The sequence below is a fragment of the Tamandua tetradactyla genome, chromosome 17 (assembly GCF_023851605.1).
Source record: "Tamandua tetradactyla isolate mTamTet1 chromosome 17, mTamTet1.pri, whole genome shotgun sequence".
In the NCBI taxonomy this organism is placed as follows: Eukaryota; Metazoa; Chordata; class Mammalia; order Pilosa; family Myrmecophagidae; genus Tamandua; species Tamandua tetradactyla.
The window spans coordinates 39,807,006-39,826,519 of record NC_135343.1 but is presented as its reverse complement, the minus strand read 5'-3'; the positions used below and the strand labels follow the sequence as shown (position 1 = coordinate 39,826,519).

Below are 19,514 nucleotides of genomic sequence, written 5' to 3'. Positions count from 1 at the left end.
ACTCTGACAGAGGAAAAACAAAACACTATAGTCTGATGAACATGGTAGCAAATTATTGGGTTAATTTAAAAATCAGGGGGAAAAAACCTCCAAACCATCAAAATCAAAATGGAGAGAAACAATCATCTTTTTATTTAAAATTTGTCCTCTTACTTGTAATCTTCCATATAAAACCTGGCCCTTCCACCCTTGCCATACAAAGTGTGGTCTGTGAATCTGCAGCAGCAGCAGCAACACCTGGGAGCTCCTTAGAAATGCAGACGCTCAGGCCTCACACTGATCTCCTGAATCAGAATCTGCATTTTTTAAAAAAGAGCCCCAGATCATCTGAATGTACACTAAAGTTTAAGAACTGCTTTAAAAGAAGCGAAAGAATTTTAACTTCTATAATAATTTCCACTTTTAAGATGGCAGACTTTCATTTTTTAAAATTCAGTCTTTCTACCTCAGTTAAATCACCAAATGTGTAAGCTGTTAAATCTCCCCAAACTAATTTGGAGTTGTGTCGTAAATATTAATTCTGAATTTCATGAAAATTAAAAAATCAAGAAACTTCTCTCCATCATATCCACTTGAACAACATTTTCAGCAATTTGATATCACAATATCACCTCTACATTCTGATTTTCAAAATCCAGAGCCTGGCTGCACTATGTCTGCTTTGCCTTGAGTAAAAAAGGAAGTTGATAACTATTGTCTAAGTTAAGTCTGCACAAGAAGGCAAATAAGACATTTCAAGCCACCTCACTCTCTTTCTTTCAACCTAAAGGAGTCCTTTCTCCAATTACTAAGACAAAGACTTCAACCCTCCATTTCATTTTGTTGTGAAAACCAGCTTTTACCAGCTTTGGTAGCTGAAACCAATACTCAAGTACATTTTGCCTTCCTGCTCTATAGGTCTTCCAGCAACCAACAAATCAACATAATGACCACACAAATGATTTCTATAGAACTTGTTCATGAACTTTTGGAAATGGAAACAATGGGTAAGGAAATTAAAACTCTATGGTGCTACCAAAAGGCTTGAGGTTAATACCTATCTATACTTACAACATAAGAATTGTCCTAAAATTCTACATGCTATGACAGTCAACCTATGTGACACATAACCCACATTAGTTCAAATATAAAATATAGTATTTATAGTCCTGTAGATTAGCTGAATTAAAATGCCACATTTAAATGGTATTTTACAGGTTTTTCCGAAGGCTCTGAGCATCTACCCCTTAATTAAATTTAATTTGGTTTCCACATAGAGTGTTATTGAGCATATTCACTTCACGATACATGTCAGCTCAATATACATCATCTTCACCTTCCAACTATAGTCTTATGAAGACATTTCCGTGTGGAACATTCAAAACTGATTTATGATGCTATTGCCACAACTAAGCAACTAATCTTCCAGCACAAACGTAACAGATAAGAACCTAACTGAAATATATAAATTCAACATATACTTAAAAATATTATTGTCTGTAATTTAATATAGCAGAATGTTTCTAAGCCTATAACCTTGCATGCAGAAGCAGTTTCTCAAGCATTAATACTTAAATGGGTCATAGGCACCACATCTGTCATTCTGTCCTGAAGTCTATGAGGCAAAACCAAGACTACGCTGGCCTATTGATTTTTCTAGCATTTGCTTTAATTTACTTAACCATTGAGAAATCCATCAGTACATAAAGGGCAACTGTCCATTACTGCCTCATTTGCAGACATTCCTTCCCCTCGTTTTTGGTAAATATTTCCCTTAAATTGCTATGTGTTTACAGTGTAAAAACGAATTAGGAAAGTGCTCACACCTGTTTCTGTTCGGTAACTGCTGTGCTGAGGTATATGTAACGTGCTTAAAGATAGAATAAATATCTAGACATTATTACATCTGTGTGCAAAGGGTGGTAAATTAGATCCTAATTACATTAACAGGGATTCTGCCTCCCAGCTTAAATTTTACATGAGCACTCTGCAAAAATCCAAAAGCTCTGCTGTGGTTTCTTTATGAGCTGGTGATTACAGCTACTTCCTATGCGGTCACTAAATATTCTGTTTACAAATAAATGAAGAAGCTTTGAGCCAACTTGCCAGGGTAATAATCTATTTTTTCTCCCCCTCCCCCTTCCCAACAAACCCTCGCCACATAAGCATGGCACAATCAGGAGCCCTGGCTTCATCTAATTACTCCATCACATAATTTCACAAATTGCCTTGTCACTGGGGAGCCAAGTGCAAAACTCACTCACAGTGGGATTTCAGGCAGCAGCTTTCATTTACTACTCATTCCTTGTTAAATTAAACACGAAAACACCAGTTGTGTGAAAGAAGTCAAAAAGAATGCCTGCAAAGGAGCCAGACAAGTGTATCTCCTATTTGCCATTTCACCAAATACATTTTTGGCAACCTCATCTCGAACAGGATGATCTCCATTGTCTGCAAGTTCTTACTTCAATATAGCTGGTACAATAGTCTGAAACTCCAAGGCAGAGAGCAAATGGCTTCTCCAGGAAGTAAACTTCAACATGTATCAAAAGGAAGCATGGACACGTGGTAAAATATCGACAGACAGACAGAAAGACAGATAGAATAGATAGATAGATAGATAAAGATATTGTTAAGTCCCTCAATCATTTACTCTTTCTGCTATACAAAATGCCTGGCCATGACTTTCATGTGTAAAGACCCTTCTAAGGTGTAGCATGCTGTACTTCTGGTTAGAAAGAAGGAACCAAATTCCATTCATCTATAAAAGCTCTCCAATAGAAAGATCATCATTCAAGTTCCTGCAGTTAGGTGTTTTCCTTTTAAGTCTTAATGCTTTGCCTGTTTCTGAAACACACTAAGATGAGTGCTTACCCATTGCATTTTGGGTGCGGGTGGAAGAATGTACAGTGGGTGGACTAAAGGGAGTGAACCTGAGGTTACACTCCTGGAAGCTGACATTTGTATATCAACACCTAAACACAGCCACTAGTAATTAAAGGTATTGCTTTGCAGCATGGGAGCCAGAAGGGTCAGGTACCATTTTACATCACAAGCCAGTCCTTTATGCATGTAGATTTGCCAGCATTATCTGCTGAGGGAGAAGGAGACATTAGCAGCAGCTGTCTCTCTGCTTTTACACTGAAAATTCTATTCATACAGACAGGTGGAGTAATTTAAAAGCCAATGTGGTGCAATTTCGATGTGACTAATGCCACTGCCTACTAAAATGCCACCATTACCACTGTTTATGGAAACATTACTAAAATTACATTTTATTCATAAGAATTTTAGGATTCTGGTTATTACTAGCTTTAAAATGATCAGACCTCAGTGTCATACCCCAGAGCTGTGGGGGTAATTCTCTAAGGTTTAGCAGCTTTCTTTGCTGCGAAACGACAGTTGGACGGCAGTTTCAAGAGCAATAGGAGATGTATAGGCAGTTTCTTCTATCTCCATAAAGCAAATTAAAGACATAGCTCTTTGGCATCCTGGCCACATGACAGGCAAAAGCTCTTCAAGGAGGTAAATTCTGTGTTAGAAGGTTTAGTTAGGATTTGCATGAAAAATGTTTCTTCACCCCAAACCACTATCAGACATTGTTAATAACAGAAATGAGTAGAGATTTATGTATTTCCATATAGAAGAAGAAGCAGTTAAAGTTCTGACAATGCAAAAATGATTATGATTGTCACATAATACCAATAGCTGTATACCTGCCTACAAAGAATTCAAGTAGGAAAGGGCCATCCTTGACTCTTAGTTATTTATAACCATCAGATTACATTATGAAGTTTTATGCCAAATTCTCTCTCATGCTTTTATTAAAAAAAAAAAAACAAAAAACTAGTTAGCTAGCTCACGGAATGAGATTATAATTATAACTCTTAACTCCCACAATGCGATTTGATTTGTTCTGTGCATGAGAGGCAATGTGGTGGAAAGCACATGGAATTTCAAGTCAGGAGATCTTGGTTCGAGCTCAGTCAGTTCCTCGCTATTTGACCTTGAGAAAAATCATTAATCTCTCCAAACTTCATTTTTTTAATGCTGCCTACTTCACAGCACTGTTTTAAGAATCCAGTGCATGTGAAAATATTAAACTGCAAGGCATCAGGGAAATACATGCTATTATTTTATTTAGCCACTTAATTCTTTTCCTTAACTTTTAAAAGGACACAGAATGATCAAATTTCAAAATCACAAAGCAATTAATAGATCAATATTTTAAATACAAGATAAAAGTAACATTAGGTAGAAACTAACTTCAAAAAAAAATGAAATCAAGTTATTTCTGTGGAGATGCTCCCCCATGTAGTTTGGAAACTGATTATTCTTTAATAACAGGGAGGACTTATTCTTAAAATTCTATAAATTGCATTAGAAATGATCTCTACTCGATCTTTCTCAGGATGAGTGTTCATATTGTCAGACTACATTTCCTGGCCTCTGAACATCCCAAGAACTTCCTGAAACACTTAATTCTCAGGGGTCACTTGTGTCATGGGAGAAGGAGGCAGCGAGACAGTGAGAGTATGTGGGTTTTGCAGGGATGGAAGCAACACAGTTAATGGATAAACAGATAAAAATCTACCACAAGATACTAAGAACTAAGATCTAAAAAGCAAAGACAACACCTAAAAAGTTAAATCCATATTTGTTGCCCCATTTTTTTTCTGAAGGGATAATATCAACAGGACATTCAAGTTCAAGTGGCTTTTTAAGTCAAACCAAATGTTTCTATTTCAGAATATTTTAAAAACTGCATAATGAAACCAAGTAACTCGTATCTCATACAAATATCAACTAACTTAGGATGTTAACACCTGTAATATGAAGCTTTTTGAGGTCTACCTTTTCTTCATTGTATTCAGATAGAGCAATACTCACTGGGCTATCATTTACCAATTGAAGGCATTTCACAATGGTGAGAAAAAAATGTTAGAAAATGAAATGGCATAACCCTCTCAGCTACTCTTTTGCTCTCAGAGTCTCTCACAAGCCCATCAAGTAATAGGTACCTTATTTGAGTTCCTGAGGGCTGGCTCCTGCTCTTGGCCCATTGAAGTAACTGTCAAATGCACTGAGGCAACCATTACCAGGCTCAGGACTCTCCAAATATAGGGACTAGCAATATTACAACACCAGCACCCTTGTCAGCAGCAGCCATTTTGATGTGACTCTACACAATCCCTATCATTTCCACTACCTCAGAGCCTCAATAACACCATTTTTGCTACTCCATGGCATTCACTATACAGCACGTGGGCTTGGCAATGGCCAAGAGGGTTTTGTTATCCAAGCAACAGACCATGACAACGTGGTGCCCTCAATTTAATTGCCCTCTGGCATGGGTTTACATTGACAGAAACAGAAAAAATTGTGAGCCCTGCATGTGGCTATTGAGAGGCTTAAGGGGAGTAAAATGTATCAGCTTTTTTCCCATTAGAATCGGTAGAAATTGCAGGGGTTCCGCCAGATATGTCCTAAAGAAAGTGACCGAGTTATGTTAGGCACATGTACTCACACAGTCATAATCGCACTTTGGTTAAAAAAGACTGAGATGTGATGGAAATGTATTTAGAAACAATATGTTCTAAATTCATGACATTGGCAAAACAATCAACCAGCCAACCAAACCAAATGAAAACAAAGGATCAGTCTCTAAAATGAAAACACCTGATTTTCCCTCATCTTCTCTTTATGTTTAAGGCCAAGTATCTTCACCAGAAATTTTAAACATTGAGAAAGTAAAAAGCCAAACTTACATAAAATCCCTAGGATTTGGACTGAGTTAAAAACACAAACTCATGCATACACATGCTATGCTCCAATTTTAATATAAAAGATAAATTGAGGAGAAGCAGCTACATAGTCATTGACCAAGTTTCATATTTTATCTTCAAATATTTATCATCACTAATAGGAATTAAAAGGAAGACATGATATTGATGTATCCTTTGAAGAATAAATGACTGGCTACTACTCAGTTATTTACACGCACCAGCAACCAGCAACTTAATATTAATTGTGCTTGAATGGTTACTTTTGTTTTTAACCTAATCCTTTATTTAATTAGCCAGATTAAGAGTGTATTAGAAAACCAAAATAAAATGTATTTTTAATTTGGCCATGGAAACAAAAGGAAAATTTTAGAATAATTTGACAGATCGCCAGCTAGCCTCTATTGAAGTCTCTTACAGAAGGCACCAACCATCAGTGAAATGATTAAACCACCTGACTGAACCCCAAAATCTCAGTCACACTTCAGATATAATTCAGAGCCCCAGTCATTTGCTTATGACCCCAGTAATTTGCCTATGAGTCCCATGTACCTGGATAAACAGGCAATTTTAAAGTTGGGTTTTTGCTTTTACTTTTTATTTCCCAGTCTCCCCTCCCCCATGCCTCTTCCTCAACCCACCACAATTACCCCAGGTCAGAGGTGCATAACTATGAGGGGGGAAGAAAGGCCCGGCAAGGGGAAGGAGGTGTGTGGAAGGCTGGAGGGAGCTCTGCCAGGTCACTAATGGTCTCTGGGGCAACAACTTGGAGAACAGACTGATGCTTCGCCTTTGATCTTCTAATTCACAATGATCATTAGTATTAACTCCGATTCTTCTGGGTGAAGAATTCCAGCTGTAGCCTTTTCAGTTTACCTGACCTAAGAAAATTCATCACCCATCCCAACAGGATTTCAATAACCAGCTAAGAAAAAGAAACAGGCAGTTGCCCCAGAATCTAGAAAACACCCGCTTCATTATTAAAACAGAGTTTATATGATGTATATCACAGAAGAATTAGGGCATTCTGACATCCCCTCTACATAATTAAATAATCTATTCCATTTTCCTCCTGAGACAGATGATTCCCAATTAGGTAAAAAAAAATAATAATCAAGGTCTTATCCAATCAAAGTTGAAATATAACATCTCCAAAGTAGCAGGGATCTTTAAAAATTAAGATAGAGTGATTGGTCATTCAAGCCTGGCTTAGCCTCAGCCAAGCCTTGTTCTGACCGCGGTCATTACTAAAGCCTGCGAAGGTAAGTGCAAAGGCAACTACAAGTAAGGCAAAAAATAATCACACTACAAAGATATTCTTAGAGACAGGAGAGCTTAAGTTCATGGTACATGGACATCTAAAAGGAAAATAAAATCTCATTTCTTCATATCAGTTTTCAAGAAGATTAATTTAATAATGTCGGTGCAAATAACATGTAGTGAAATAGGAATCCAAGTTCCCTCCTGTCTCCACAACCTCCCTTGACTCTCAGGCACATGGACATGAAGGTAGCTTAGGACTAGTTGGAAGGAAAAACAGTCTTTCTCAAATACTCTCTACTACCCTGAATGAAATTTAATGCAAGAGTGTGTGAATACAGTTTTCCTTCCCAACCACTTTTTCAGGACTAAGGGTAGATGAAAGATGCCAGCGGGAAGGAACGATAATATTCACTGCTAAAACAGGCACAGTACAGAGGTAAGGGATGGAAAGAGAGAAACGGGAAGAAAGGAGAAAACTCCAACCACTACTGACCTACATGTCTTCCTATTGACCCATCTGTCTGCCTTTAGATTTTTCACTTATCTTGATCTACAGAACGGTTATTTAGATATTACTTAGAAGTACTCTCTGGTTTTAATAATAGCTCATAATGTTTAGAGAGCTAATTCTTCCTAAAACAGCAAGCAGAGATATGACACTAAAATGTCTCCAACAGATCTTGATACCAAAAGCAAAACCAATGAAACATCTGTCTCTTCTAGAGCATTCAATTCTCAATTCAATTCCATTTACTCCATCCTCAGAGTGGCAGACCCGCAGGGCACTTTTCATCTAATAGTGTTTCTATGGAAACGCCATTCTCAACCTGGAAGATTCTACAACCCTTCACATTGGCTTTATCCACAAAGAGTGGGAAAGCTCATAAATCAGAATCGAGACATAAATTTGGCCACTCAGAAAACAATATTTTCCAGGCTGGAAGTTAAGGAAAAAATAAAAAGAAGCCAAAACAATAGAAAATGCGTGTATTTGACTTAGAAACAAAGTTTGTCTCTATTTAATCCACTGGGATCCTCAAGACCACTGAAAGGATGGCGAGTGGGAGAGAATGTTAATGAAAATCAATTCGCTTTCAGGATCACCTCCCCCTCGTACAATGCCAGTGCTACTCCTTGAATGTCTCTTCACCTGAATTTGCAGGCATGTATTTTAGCTACCTCCAGTCTCCCTAATTTTCAGGACTTCTGGAGACACAATAGCTCCATGCAAGAAAGTATAGTCACAGTACATTTAAAATAAGAACCACATTAACTGCCTTTCTACTTAGGCTTGAAACTGCATTGTGTGTAAAAAAATGGATAAGATCAATAAATAAAAAATAGGGGGGACAAAGGGTAAAATAAACTGGGTAGATGAAAATACTAGTGGTCAATGAAGGGGAGGGACAAGGTTTATGGTATGTATGGGTTTTTTCTTTTTATTTTTTTTCTGCAGTGATGCAAATGTTCTTAAAAATGATCATGGTGATGAATAGGTGACAATATTATGAACCACTGATTGTATACCATGTATGGAATGTATGTGTGTGAAGATTTCTCGATAAAAATATTTTTTTTAAAAAAAACAACCCTTAGGGTAGGAAAACAAAAAGAAAAAGACCTTTGATTTTTTACTTTAAACATTGTATTTATTACTTTTCCTCATTTTCACTATGCACAGCAAAAGAACTGGCAATATGCAAAGTACATCTAGCTTAAGTACTGTGATGCAGTAGCTTATGTTTACAGTTGGAATGATGTCCTTAAGGAGGGAAGGGAAGCCTTGATATGGCATATGTCCCTGAACTGATTACTTGTGACTATGCAGTGACTAGCACGCAAATATTATTTTTAATTATTTACAGTGAGTTATTTTCAGGAAAATGCAAGCATTTCTACTAATACATGCTTGTGTTTTCTTTTAATTCTCTTTTATTATCTAAGTAATGTCAGTCATTCTCTCGATTCCGGGGAATAGTTTCTTTTAAGGAAACCTCTCTACTTATCAAAACCGGCAAACATTCAACTAAGTCTAAGCTAGAAATTTACATCACTGAAATTTCCATTTACCTCATAATCACCAAAGTTTAAAACCTGTTTCCTTTCTCTTTTGCTGTTTTCATTATACACAAATACGCCCAGGTTACTTACTTAGAGACTGTGAGTCAAGAACGAGGCTTTAGTTCTCTCTTTGGAGTAGTAAAATGTGCTACTGATTAAATCTACCTGTGGATAACTACAGAGCAGAGCAGCACATTTTTCTTCTCATGCAGCTGTGGTGCAAATCCAGAAACGTTTTTTTATTCAGGGTCTTTTCTGCTCTTCTGACACACAAATGCTTGAAAGCCCTTTCAAAGGCAGATTTTTTTTTAACTGAATAAACCCAATGAAAGGATTGACCCATTTATTTTAAAAAGAAAAAAAAGATAGCAATTTGTTTTCAAAAAGGTGTGTGAGGTTTTTATAATATGCCTTTTGGTGTCTAAAAAAGATTAGTTTATAATTTGCTAATAAATTGTTATTGCTATTGCTTTAATTAGCCAGAGCTTTAATTGCTCTTTTACACCTTGCAAGATTTCAGAAAGGATTTTTTAAGATAACAAATTACATTGATCTCAGCGTAATAATGTGATCATTTAAAATTTGTAGTCTTGCAAATGAATTTTTCATCCCCTAAAGACCTCTCATAATTTGAAATAAAGTTACTAAAGGATGAATACTGAGCTGCCAGTAGTTAACTACATTTGAAAAAAACCACAAAACTCTTTTTAAACTTACAGTCTCAGGTTTTTCCATAGAATTTATTAGACTCAGATCCTGATTACAAGTATTACTTAAGCTGTCCACGCATTCCTACAAGAAATTTATCAAAAAAAGAAGGAAGAGTGTTTTTTGTCACTGGAGATGTATTTTCCTTTGAAATTAGAGGGGGGGGGGATTCATTGAGGGAATGAAAGGGGCAAAAATTTAACTAAATGTAATTATATCTCCTAATCTTGCTTTTCTAGATGATGCTATGAGAACCATTCTATTTTTAGAGACCATTCTCATCATTTTCATATGAAAGCAGATGGCATTGGGCTGGTAAACAGGACATAAATACCCAATGAAAACCAAAAGGAAACTTCTATGAGGGATCTGTAGAAAGTCAGGGGAACATGTGAGAATGGGCTTCCTCTTCCAGGGCAGGGCAAAGGCCAGCACAGACCTCAAAATGTGAAGAAATCAGCCACTGATCAAGAAATCAGGCAATTAATGAATAATTTCTATTATAATTACCCCAGTACCTGACGGTCCACACAGTCATCGCAATCAGTGCAGGTAGAATCGTGCTGACTGTTAAAAAGTTGATTGGATTTTTGTGGTGGTTTTTTTTTTCCCATAAGATGATATAGCTCTCTGCAAGGTTCTTCACAAGGGTACGACCATTATAAAAAAAAAAAAAAATCTGGAGGATGAATAAAAGAACTTGCTTTCTCTCTTCTGATTCTGTCTGAACTAATATTTGATTATATTTTATTCAGCGGCACCTTAGCTTCAAGTAAAGTCAAAACTTCTTTATAGATCGAGATAGAGGCTGAAGAAATCCATTCATTTTTTTTTCCATTAGTATAAGAAACAGAAATTGTTTCAGGGCCAAACTGATTTTGTCCCCTCCCTCCCTCCCCATCCCCCACCAGGCATGGTAACTGGTTAGCACTAATGATGAAACAACAGAGTGGTTGCCTCAGAGCCTTTGAGCAATTGTCACTTCTTATCTCCTGCTGATTTTAAACGACAAACTATTTATTTTTCTCATGATTTGCCCTCTATACCCTTGTCCTCCTTTTTCCCTCAACAGAATCCTCAGGAGGAAACTTATACAAGGCACATCTCACAAAAATCTGCATGCATGCAACAAGTGTCACATAAGTAATGGTATCTGATTCCTAATAGCTCAAACAGAATCTAAATCTTCAACTAACCACCAACATTAAACAATTCTGAAAATTTATTCAAAAACTGTCAGAATAATCTAGTTACTTTTTTGGAGCCATGACTGAAGAAAGATAAGGAAGAAAATTATTTTTTGTTACCCCCGCTGTTTTCAGTTTTTTTGTTTTATTCACGGACGCTGGAAAATCTGGATTAATTTATACCCTTGGGTGTTACTGGATGAACAGCCTCTATCTAGAGGAGTAGAACCAGCATGGCTTTCAGACATTGCCTGAGTTTGTCTCCCTGTGTCGTTATAACTCACTAAGGGACATGGATTTGAAAGTTGGAAAGGTTGTGAGATCCACAGCTTCTGGGCACATTTATAACAATACAAGACTAACTTTTCTATTTTAGAAAAATAAGTCACCTTAAGAGAAACAATTTAGGGTATAAATATAATATAAAAGATTTGTTCCTGGCATAAAAAAAAAAAGAAAGAAAGCCTTGCTTTTTGCATTCTACTCAGGCTATGCTACAACCTGTCTAAATTCATCCCCAATGTTGAAAGGCCCCCTGGCCAACAATTTTTGCTGATTCTTAAAATATTATTTTACCCATAAATTTTCATTTTGTCTTCTTTCTTAGATGTCATTAAATCAGTATGCACTTATAAAAATATCCACCCAAATATTATGATTATAAATATTTTAACATGAAATTCATTCAGAACAATAACCAAACAAAACAAATCCCCTGGTGGCATAAGGCCCCAAATCTCCAGTTTCTCACATCTCCAAGAGAATTCCGGCAGTGAAAACAGCAATACTCACACAGACAATATAAACTGTTACTCTGCTTGAAAAGTCACAAGGGACTACACAGGAAGAGCTAACTCTATATTGCTGTTTCCCTTTACAGTTCTAAATACTAGGACAACTTTCACTGTGGAGCTCTGATTCAGATGAACGTTTTGTAATGGAAGCCAGTGCACTCACACCATTTAAAAGTAAATTATGTGCTCATCTTCCCATTGCAACAAGATTTAAATTTTCGTGGACCATTTGCTATAAAGATCCACTAAAGCATTGGAGAATACTAACTGCTTCTCTCTGGGGTTTGTCTTACTTTCTTCTTAGTGGGTACTGGTTCTAAGTAGTTAATGGTCACACTTAGAAAAAGCAACATTATTAACATACATACTTAAAATCACAAGTGTATATGAACTCCTGGACCTTAGGACTTTAACTAAAGTTAACAAAATGTCAATAATGGAGTTCAAACAAAACTCCTCATTTAGGGACTGGATCTTGGAAACACTTTTGTAAAACTGTGGGAACACAGTGATTTATGAAATATTCGAAGTCCAGAGGGATTTTTTTTTTTTCATTTTGTTTTCTATCAAAACTGGTTCATTGTCCATATTTAGTTTATATATGTCATTTAGAATCCACTTACTGTTAGATGCTGGAACAGCCACGCCCTCATGATATTTGTGGCTACTTTGGGAAAGATGCCACGCTTTTTGTGACGCTTTTTGTCCTTATCTGGATCATCATCGTCACCTGTGCTGGGGGAAGCTACACTGTTGTCCAAGCCATCACCTGCAAACATAGTGAATCAAATTTTGACTGATGCTACCTTGACATGCTTTATTCAAATAGAATGCCTTTGGATATAAACAAAACCAAAAGAGCAATTTAAATGATTAATAATTTCTTTGGTACTTTTTTTTTTTTCCAAGACAAAAAGAAAGAACAAGGCCTAGACTCAAAAGTAATCAAGTGTAAAGAACTTCTTCCAAAGAACAGTGCTAAAGGTCAAAGGGAATGGAGGGAAATATGCAACCTCTTTGTTGCCACAGTAATTATTCCAATATGCATAAAGGAGACACATTTAGTGTAATTCCTATTGGGGAGTTAAATATGGCAGCAGCCATTAGCAGAGTTCTGTCCCCGCCTGGGTATTTACATCCCACATATAGTTGTTGACATCAGTTTATGAGAAGATGCATTTAAGACACCAACTATTTCCACAAGTGCTCAATCTTAAGACTGGTTGAAGTGGGTCATGGAAATATAGGTAATCCATCATGTAAGCAGTTTGACACAGGAATGCTTCGAATAGAATCTAACTTCTCTTGTTATAGAAAAAGGGGATTAAGTTTAGTAGGGGGAAAAAATTTCTGAAATAGTTTTTTAATTAGAAGACAATCTCTATGTAAACAAAATAATGTTAAATTAAGAGTAATTGGAATTATATGGCATCATCCAGACAATTTCTAAAATTTCCTCTAGATTTAAATTTTTTCACTGGAAAGTCACCTGCTAGAATTCCTGTATATTGGAACCTATTTCCCTATTGATTTTCATCATAAAATTTGGGTTCTTTCTTCAAGAAAATGATTTGGCTTCATGACACAATAAATTGTTTTTTATGTGTTAAGCATCCTTTTACAATGCCATAATTAACAAGAAAAAAAAAAGAAACTGCAGCCCATATAATCACTCTACTAAAAATAAGTCACAAGTTACAAATGAATAGTAGGTATTTTGTGTTTTCACAAAAACAGATAAAATAAAAAGGAAAGCAACAATGGACTAACTCCACTACACTAAAAACTAGCGTACTTCTCCCCAATGCCCACCTCCAGTCAACCACAGCATGGACCTGGAATCCCGCTCTCTGGAAGCCCCAGGCTTTGAGAAACAGAAAGGTTCATCTGGGCCAAAAAGGAAAAGCTATAGAGCCAAGAAATGAAGTAACAAATACACCCAAAAGCATGTTACCCAAGGAAAAGAAATCACTGGATTTATTTTTCGGAGGTCCTACATAGCTCAAAGAATCTGAAACTTTGGTAAAACAAATTTTGAGGTGACTCGACACTGGAACTAGTCTCAAGTTGATTCGCATTGCTTCATGAAATTCTATATTTCTTATCTGTTATTTAGATCCTACATACAAAAGAATCCTATATGCTGGTCTCAGTTATTTCAGTCTAATCTATAGTAGGTTATTGCAATCTATAGTGAGGTTACAAGTAATCAATTGTTCCTAACAGCTCCCTCAGGAGACCAACACTCCTTAAAAAAAAGAAAACTGCCTACAGATTGCCTTGACTGGTACTGAGCTGAGGTTTAGAACACTTTGTTGGGTGAAGGAAAGACTAGTTTCAACATTTCTACTATTATTACAATGGATGCCACAAAGGCAGAACTCTTGCAGAACTGTTCTAAGCATAACCTTTTGTTCATTAAAATATAAAACTTTATTTTATTTAAAATTCAGATAGCTTATCAAAGTTCCACAGAATCATGGCTGTGTCCTCACTGGAGAGGGTCATAAAGGCCCACAATCCCAAAAGCCTCCTTAAGCATTGAAGAAAGGCCTGTGTTCTTTGACTTGCCCAAGGTCATGGTGCAGAGGGGTAGAGCCTGGGGTCTGTGTGGACCAGGAACCCACATTCTGATGCCAGGATTCCTTCTGCCCCACCCCACTTTCTATTTGCATAGCCAAGTGCTTTTAGAGGAGTCCCCTTGGATTTGCCTAATAAATTCTTTGAAAGTCCAGTATTTAAAGAGGCTTTTTATTCTGAGAAGCAATTCACCATATAAAATAACAATTCATTAAAAAAACATGAGAAAAGAAAATAACTCAACAGCATTTGAAATTTCAATGGTCGAATCCACTTTCAATGTACAAAAGGTAACCAAAGAAAAGAACTATATTACTTGATCACTGATTAAAAATGAAAAGCTTCTACCCTAACACTGTTTTTCACCACCTTTTCACGATTGTTTTCCACCTTAAAAAAAAAAAACAACCTTTCTATCCATCTCAAAACCCCTTCAGATTAATTTAGCAGCAATGCCTAGTGCCTGCCTCGAAGAGAATTCATTGATAATTTATGGAAATATCTACTATAATCCAGCAGAGATGACTTTTTTCCAGCTTTGTGCATCAATAGATAATCAAGGCCTTAAAGCAGCCTTAGCTTCCCATTACCTCAGGCAAAAGAATTCCTGAAAGCGTGCCTGGAGGGCACCTGAATTATATACTCCATTAGGAGAGGAAGGCTTTCTGCATTCCATGTGTAACACTCACCAGAACCTTTCCTGTTTATTTCTGCTGTATGAAAGCAGAAGCATTAGGAACAGGATTTTTTAAGTGAAGACTTATGTAGATACAATGGAGAAACCTTTCAAGCAGTGGCCAGACCACCCCCTCCAGTCCCTGGCAGTGACCTCTCCCGAATAAAAGGTTTCTATTACATCATTAGCTCAAGCCAAAAACAGCCTTGGCTTAATGCACAGTTTGTTCTTCCTACTGTTTTTAGGCAAATACAGCTACTTTACTCCCATCTGGGAGGGAAATTACACTGCTGGGTTGTAATCTAAGACAAGATTTTCATTGGAAGCAAATGCTTTCAATCCAGTGTAAATACTGGTGCATGTTCAGAAAAGCCTAAAACAATAAACCCTGCTCCTTTCCGACACAAGTTAGGGAAATGGAGAAGATGGGGAAGGAGAAGAGCATAATAAAACAGACTACACTAAAAGCAAACACTTTCATAGATTTTAATAAATTGTTTAACCTCTTCCAAATTGAAAATTGATCTCGAAATGTCTTAACCTCAGAGGAGAGTCTAAATGGTCAATTGTACCTTTAGCATTTCCATTCACGCTACAATTTGATAGTCACCTCTCTGCGGTCTCCGAAGGATTTATTTCCTTTTTTTTTATTTTTAAGATCACTAAACAAACTTGGAGAACCACTGGCTGACCACATGGCAGCAGGCAGCAGCTCTGAACCACATTTGTAAAATGTCAGCAGTGACTTCATTCCTGGAGCTGACTTCTCCTGCCGCCAAATGAAGGCAAACTGAAAAGGTGGAAATAATCATAAAAATGATGCTAGTCCATAAACAAGCTTACAGCCTCATTAGGATAGCAGTAGGCTCCAGTGGGTGATTTATGCTCGTTTTGCTGATGCTATGAGGAAATGCCATAGGGCGACTTTAGCCAACTGCTAATGGTTTCTGACAGCTTCTTAGCAACTAGTGCAAGCAACGTTGTGGCGTTTGCTAGTGACAGAAACCGAAAATGTCATATTATCTGCCCATGTGTCATGAAGTCCGTGCGGCAATTAACTAGCAGACCAGTGACTGAGGGGCCAGAGCTCCAGAAAATGGCCTTTGGCTATGCAGTGGCAGCGGTCGGGTGCTGAGTGAGCACTGGCTGCCCATATGCACCATTCTAATGCAGAAATCGGCTTCCTGCAACTTCTCCTCTGCTGATGAGACCTGGCCACTCAACTCCCTTTTTCCCTTCTGAAGTGAAACTCTGGGTTCCTCTCTCCCTAGGCCGGCTCTAGCGTTACCGGAAGGCTCTAACGCAATCTACTTTGATATGATTATCCCAATGGCACCTTAATTGGCAATACCTGGCTTTGTGCTTTTTGGACATTGGATTCAAAGGTGATAGCTATTTTTTGCACGTGTGCTCTCTCACAAATTAGTCTAAAAGGATTTAAGATCACTGAAGCAGACTCGTTGCCTGTCAGATGGTTAGGAGCAGAGAAGCCCTGCACAGCAATGAGACACTATTTTAAAAACACAAGGCTTCTAACAAGCAGGGCGAGAATCTTGGCCACACTTTTCAGTTTCCAAGCTATCAAAACCATGCACTATATGTCAAACTGTCAAACCTTTCAGCGTGGGCCATTTGCCCTTTCAAATAATATTTAAGAATTGTTTTTACAAAATTTTATAGGCTATGGTCTAGTGAAAGAGGCCAACCAACAAAGAAAGGAATTTGTACTACAATTCGTCTACGGACAATTTCTTGTGAGTCCTGGTTCTGTCCCTACGGAGCCAGGCAGGTGACCTGTGGCAGCTCCCAGGCTGTCAGGGAGCTCAGATTTCAAACACGTCCCACTCAAACATCCCGAGTCGCCTATTTAAGCATGCCCAGGCATTTAGACTGTGCTATCTCGTGCCTTTCAAGGCAGGATAAAGCGGCATTTATCGTATTCAGGCCATTCAATGGGTCAGACTGACCGTGTCAGCAGGGGCTCCTCTCTGGCAGGTCAAAGCCCTGATTCCATTTTTCTCCCCCTACTAACTCCCTCTCCCCCCTCCCCAGGACTTGCCATTCCCAAAAACCTACTCCAAGTGAGGCAAAAACAAAAACCAAAAAAGCGCCTAAGATTTACATCACAACTGATGGGCGCTTCCAGTGTCCGTGGGCCATCAGGTATAAATAATATGGGTTGTCCGTCAGAGGGTTCTTTATGTCAGAGAGGTGAAACTCCTAATTAGGGATATGAACTTTCAACTGCTAGGGCAAACGAACGTGTAAGGTTGTGGACCTTCTTGTTTTGCTGGAATTCAGGCTGGAAGCCACCTTCACCTCAAGAGCAGTTTCATTTACAATTTTGTATTGAGACCTTAGAGTTTCAGACCATGTCCTCTTCTTAACCTTTATTTTTCTCCTCTTCCAATGTTCAGGAATACTGTCTGTCCTAAAAGTGCACCTAGATTCAAAAATCAAGGCCAGTGGCCGAGAGTTTTCAGTCAAGAGGTTATTCTGGAGGTTATTCTTATGCATTATATCCCCTTTTTAGTTTATGGTATATTGGAGTGGCTAGAGGGAAGTACCTAAAACTGTTGAGCTGTGTTCCAGTGGTCTTAATTCTTGAAGACGATTGCATAAAGATACAACGTTTATGATGTGACTGTGTGATTGTGAGAACCTTGTGGCTGATGTTCCTTAGATCCAGGGTATGGATGGATGAGTAAAAAAAAAAAAATTGAAAAAAATAAATAAATAATAGGGGGGACAAAGGGTAAAATAAATTGGGTAGATGGAAACACTAGTGGTCAATGAGAGGGAGGGGATAAGGGCTATGGTATGTAATGAGTTTTTTCTTTCTTCTTTTTATTTCTTTTTCTGGAGTGATGCAAATGTTCTAAACAACGATCACAGTGATGAATATACAACTCTGATGATATTGTGAGCCGTTAATTGTGCACCATGTATAGAAAGTATATGTGTGAAGATTTCTCAATAAAAGTATTTTTTAAAAAAAGCAAGGCCATTTGTAATCATATCTTCCAATACTGAGTAAATTTTACTGTGTTTTAAAAGTTGTCTAAATGGTTCATTCAAAACGACTCCCATAAATGTATAGCTCAAGTTACAAGGTAGCTAAATTTTCATCCAAGTCGGGATGTTATTGCATATTCTGATTTTCAACAAAAAGAAAGCAGAACATTTGAGTTTTTCCCCTCTTCTATGTTTTCTCATATGGTACAGCCACATGAAAGAATGGTATATCATCTGTTAAACAAGGTTTCAAACATTCCTGACTCCTCAGTGGCTGTTGATACAACACCCCTGACCATGGCGAGGTTGAGTGTCCTTTGTAGTAGAGCTAGCTGGGTGTGCCTGATAGCCAGGGTAGATAGCAAAAATGTAAAAACTACCCCCAAACCCACATCTCCAGATTATAGCTGTATCTACTTAGCCAGAAGTCAGATGGGATAATGTTTCGGTGTTGCGTTAGGAGGATAAATGGTAAGAATTATAGAAACCCCTTTTTCAGGAACCAGCCAGAATACTTCAGATGTTTTAAAAAGATGTTTTGTCTTCATTCAGAATGCATAATAGCTGCCAGAATGATTTTTCTAAAACACATATCTGATCATATAACCTTAGCACTTAAAATCCGTCAGCGGCTACCCTCTGCCTGAAGGATAAAGGTCACACTTTTTAGCCTGGCATGGAAGGCCTTTCATGATCTCTCTCCAGGGTGTATTTCCAGTCCGCCTTCTCCCCTATATCCCCCATCGCTCGCCCCTCCACCCCGAGTCCCCAGAGCCTCCTGGAAGTTCTCACAGCTTGCTCTGCTCTCTCATACCTCTTTGCGTTTCCTTCTGCTCCTTTCTCTGTAGCATCCTTCCCTTTCCACCCCCAACAATGTGGCAACTCCTTGGTGACCTTTAAGGCTCAGTTCAACTGCCATCTCCTATAAGAAGCATTCGCTGGATAGAGCTGAGTTAGAGGCCACCCTTCCCCCAAGCCAACCCCATCCTGAGTGATTTTTCTTCCCCTGACATTCCTCTATCCTAACATAAATCATACTCTGCTAGGATTGTTGATTTTCCTCTATGTCCCCTCTTATTGATTGTAGAACACATGAAAGCAGGAACCAAACTGTACTCATCTCTGTTCTCTAACTCCAGGTCACCCTGGTGTACAGATGCAAACTTATTAAGTACTTATTAAATGAATGAGCAAATGCATCTTTTCACTGCATGGAGAAAAACACGATTTCAATTCCCAGCTGTTAAATTCTTTTTGATACATATCTAAATTAAACTCCTGAAAATTATTCACTAATGAATTTCAACAAACCATTAAAAAAATACAAAACAATGCATTCCGCAGAGTAGTTTCCTCAGAACCTTTAGCTCATCTTGGACAAAAGTCAGACTAAGAGTTAAAGTATCAGAGTTCTTCAAAATGTTTTCCATAGCCCTATAGGAACATACTACCACTTCCTGCAAGTATA

At 37.8% G+C, this 19,514-nt stretch overlaps 1 protein-coding gene across 3 annotated transcripts in view; it reads right to left on the bottom strand.

The window, feature by feature from the left end:
• The window catches only part of MEIS1 (Meis homeobox 1), a 152,182-nt gene that overhangs the window by 59,068 nt on the left and 73,600 nt on the right, over positions 1-19,514 (bottom strand). For all 3 annotated transcript variants that reach the window (XM_077134408.1, XM_077134410.1, XM_077134409.1), the window contains one exon: positions 12,399-12,544. In XM_077134408.1, coding sequence (XP_076990523.1) covers positions 12,399-12,544 — 146 coding nt within the window. The remainder of the gene's footprint in view (positions 1-12,398; positions 12,545-19,514) is intronic.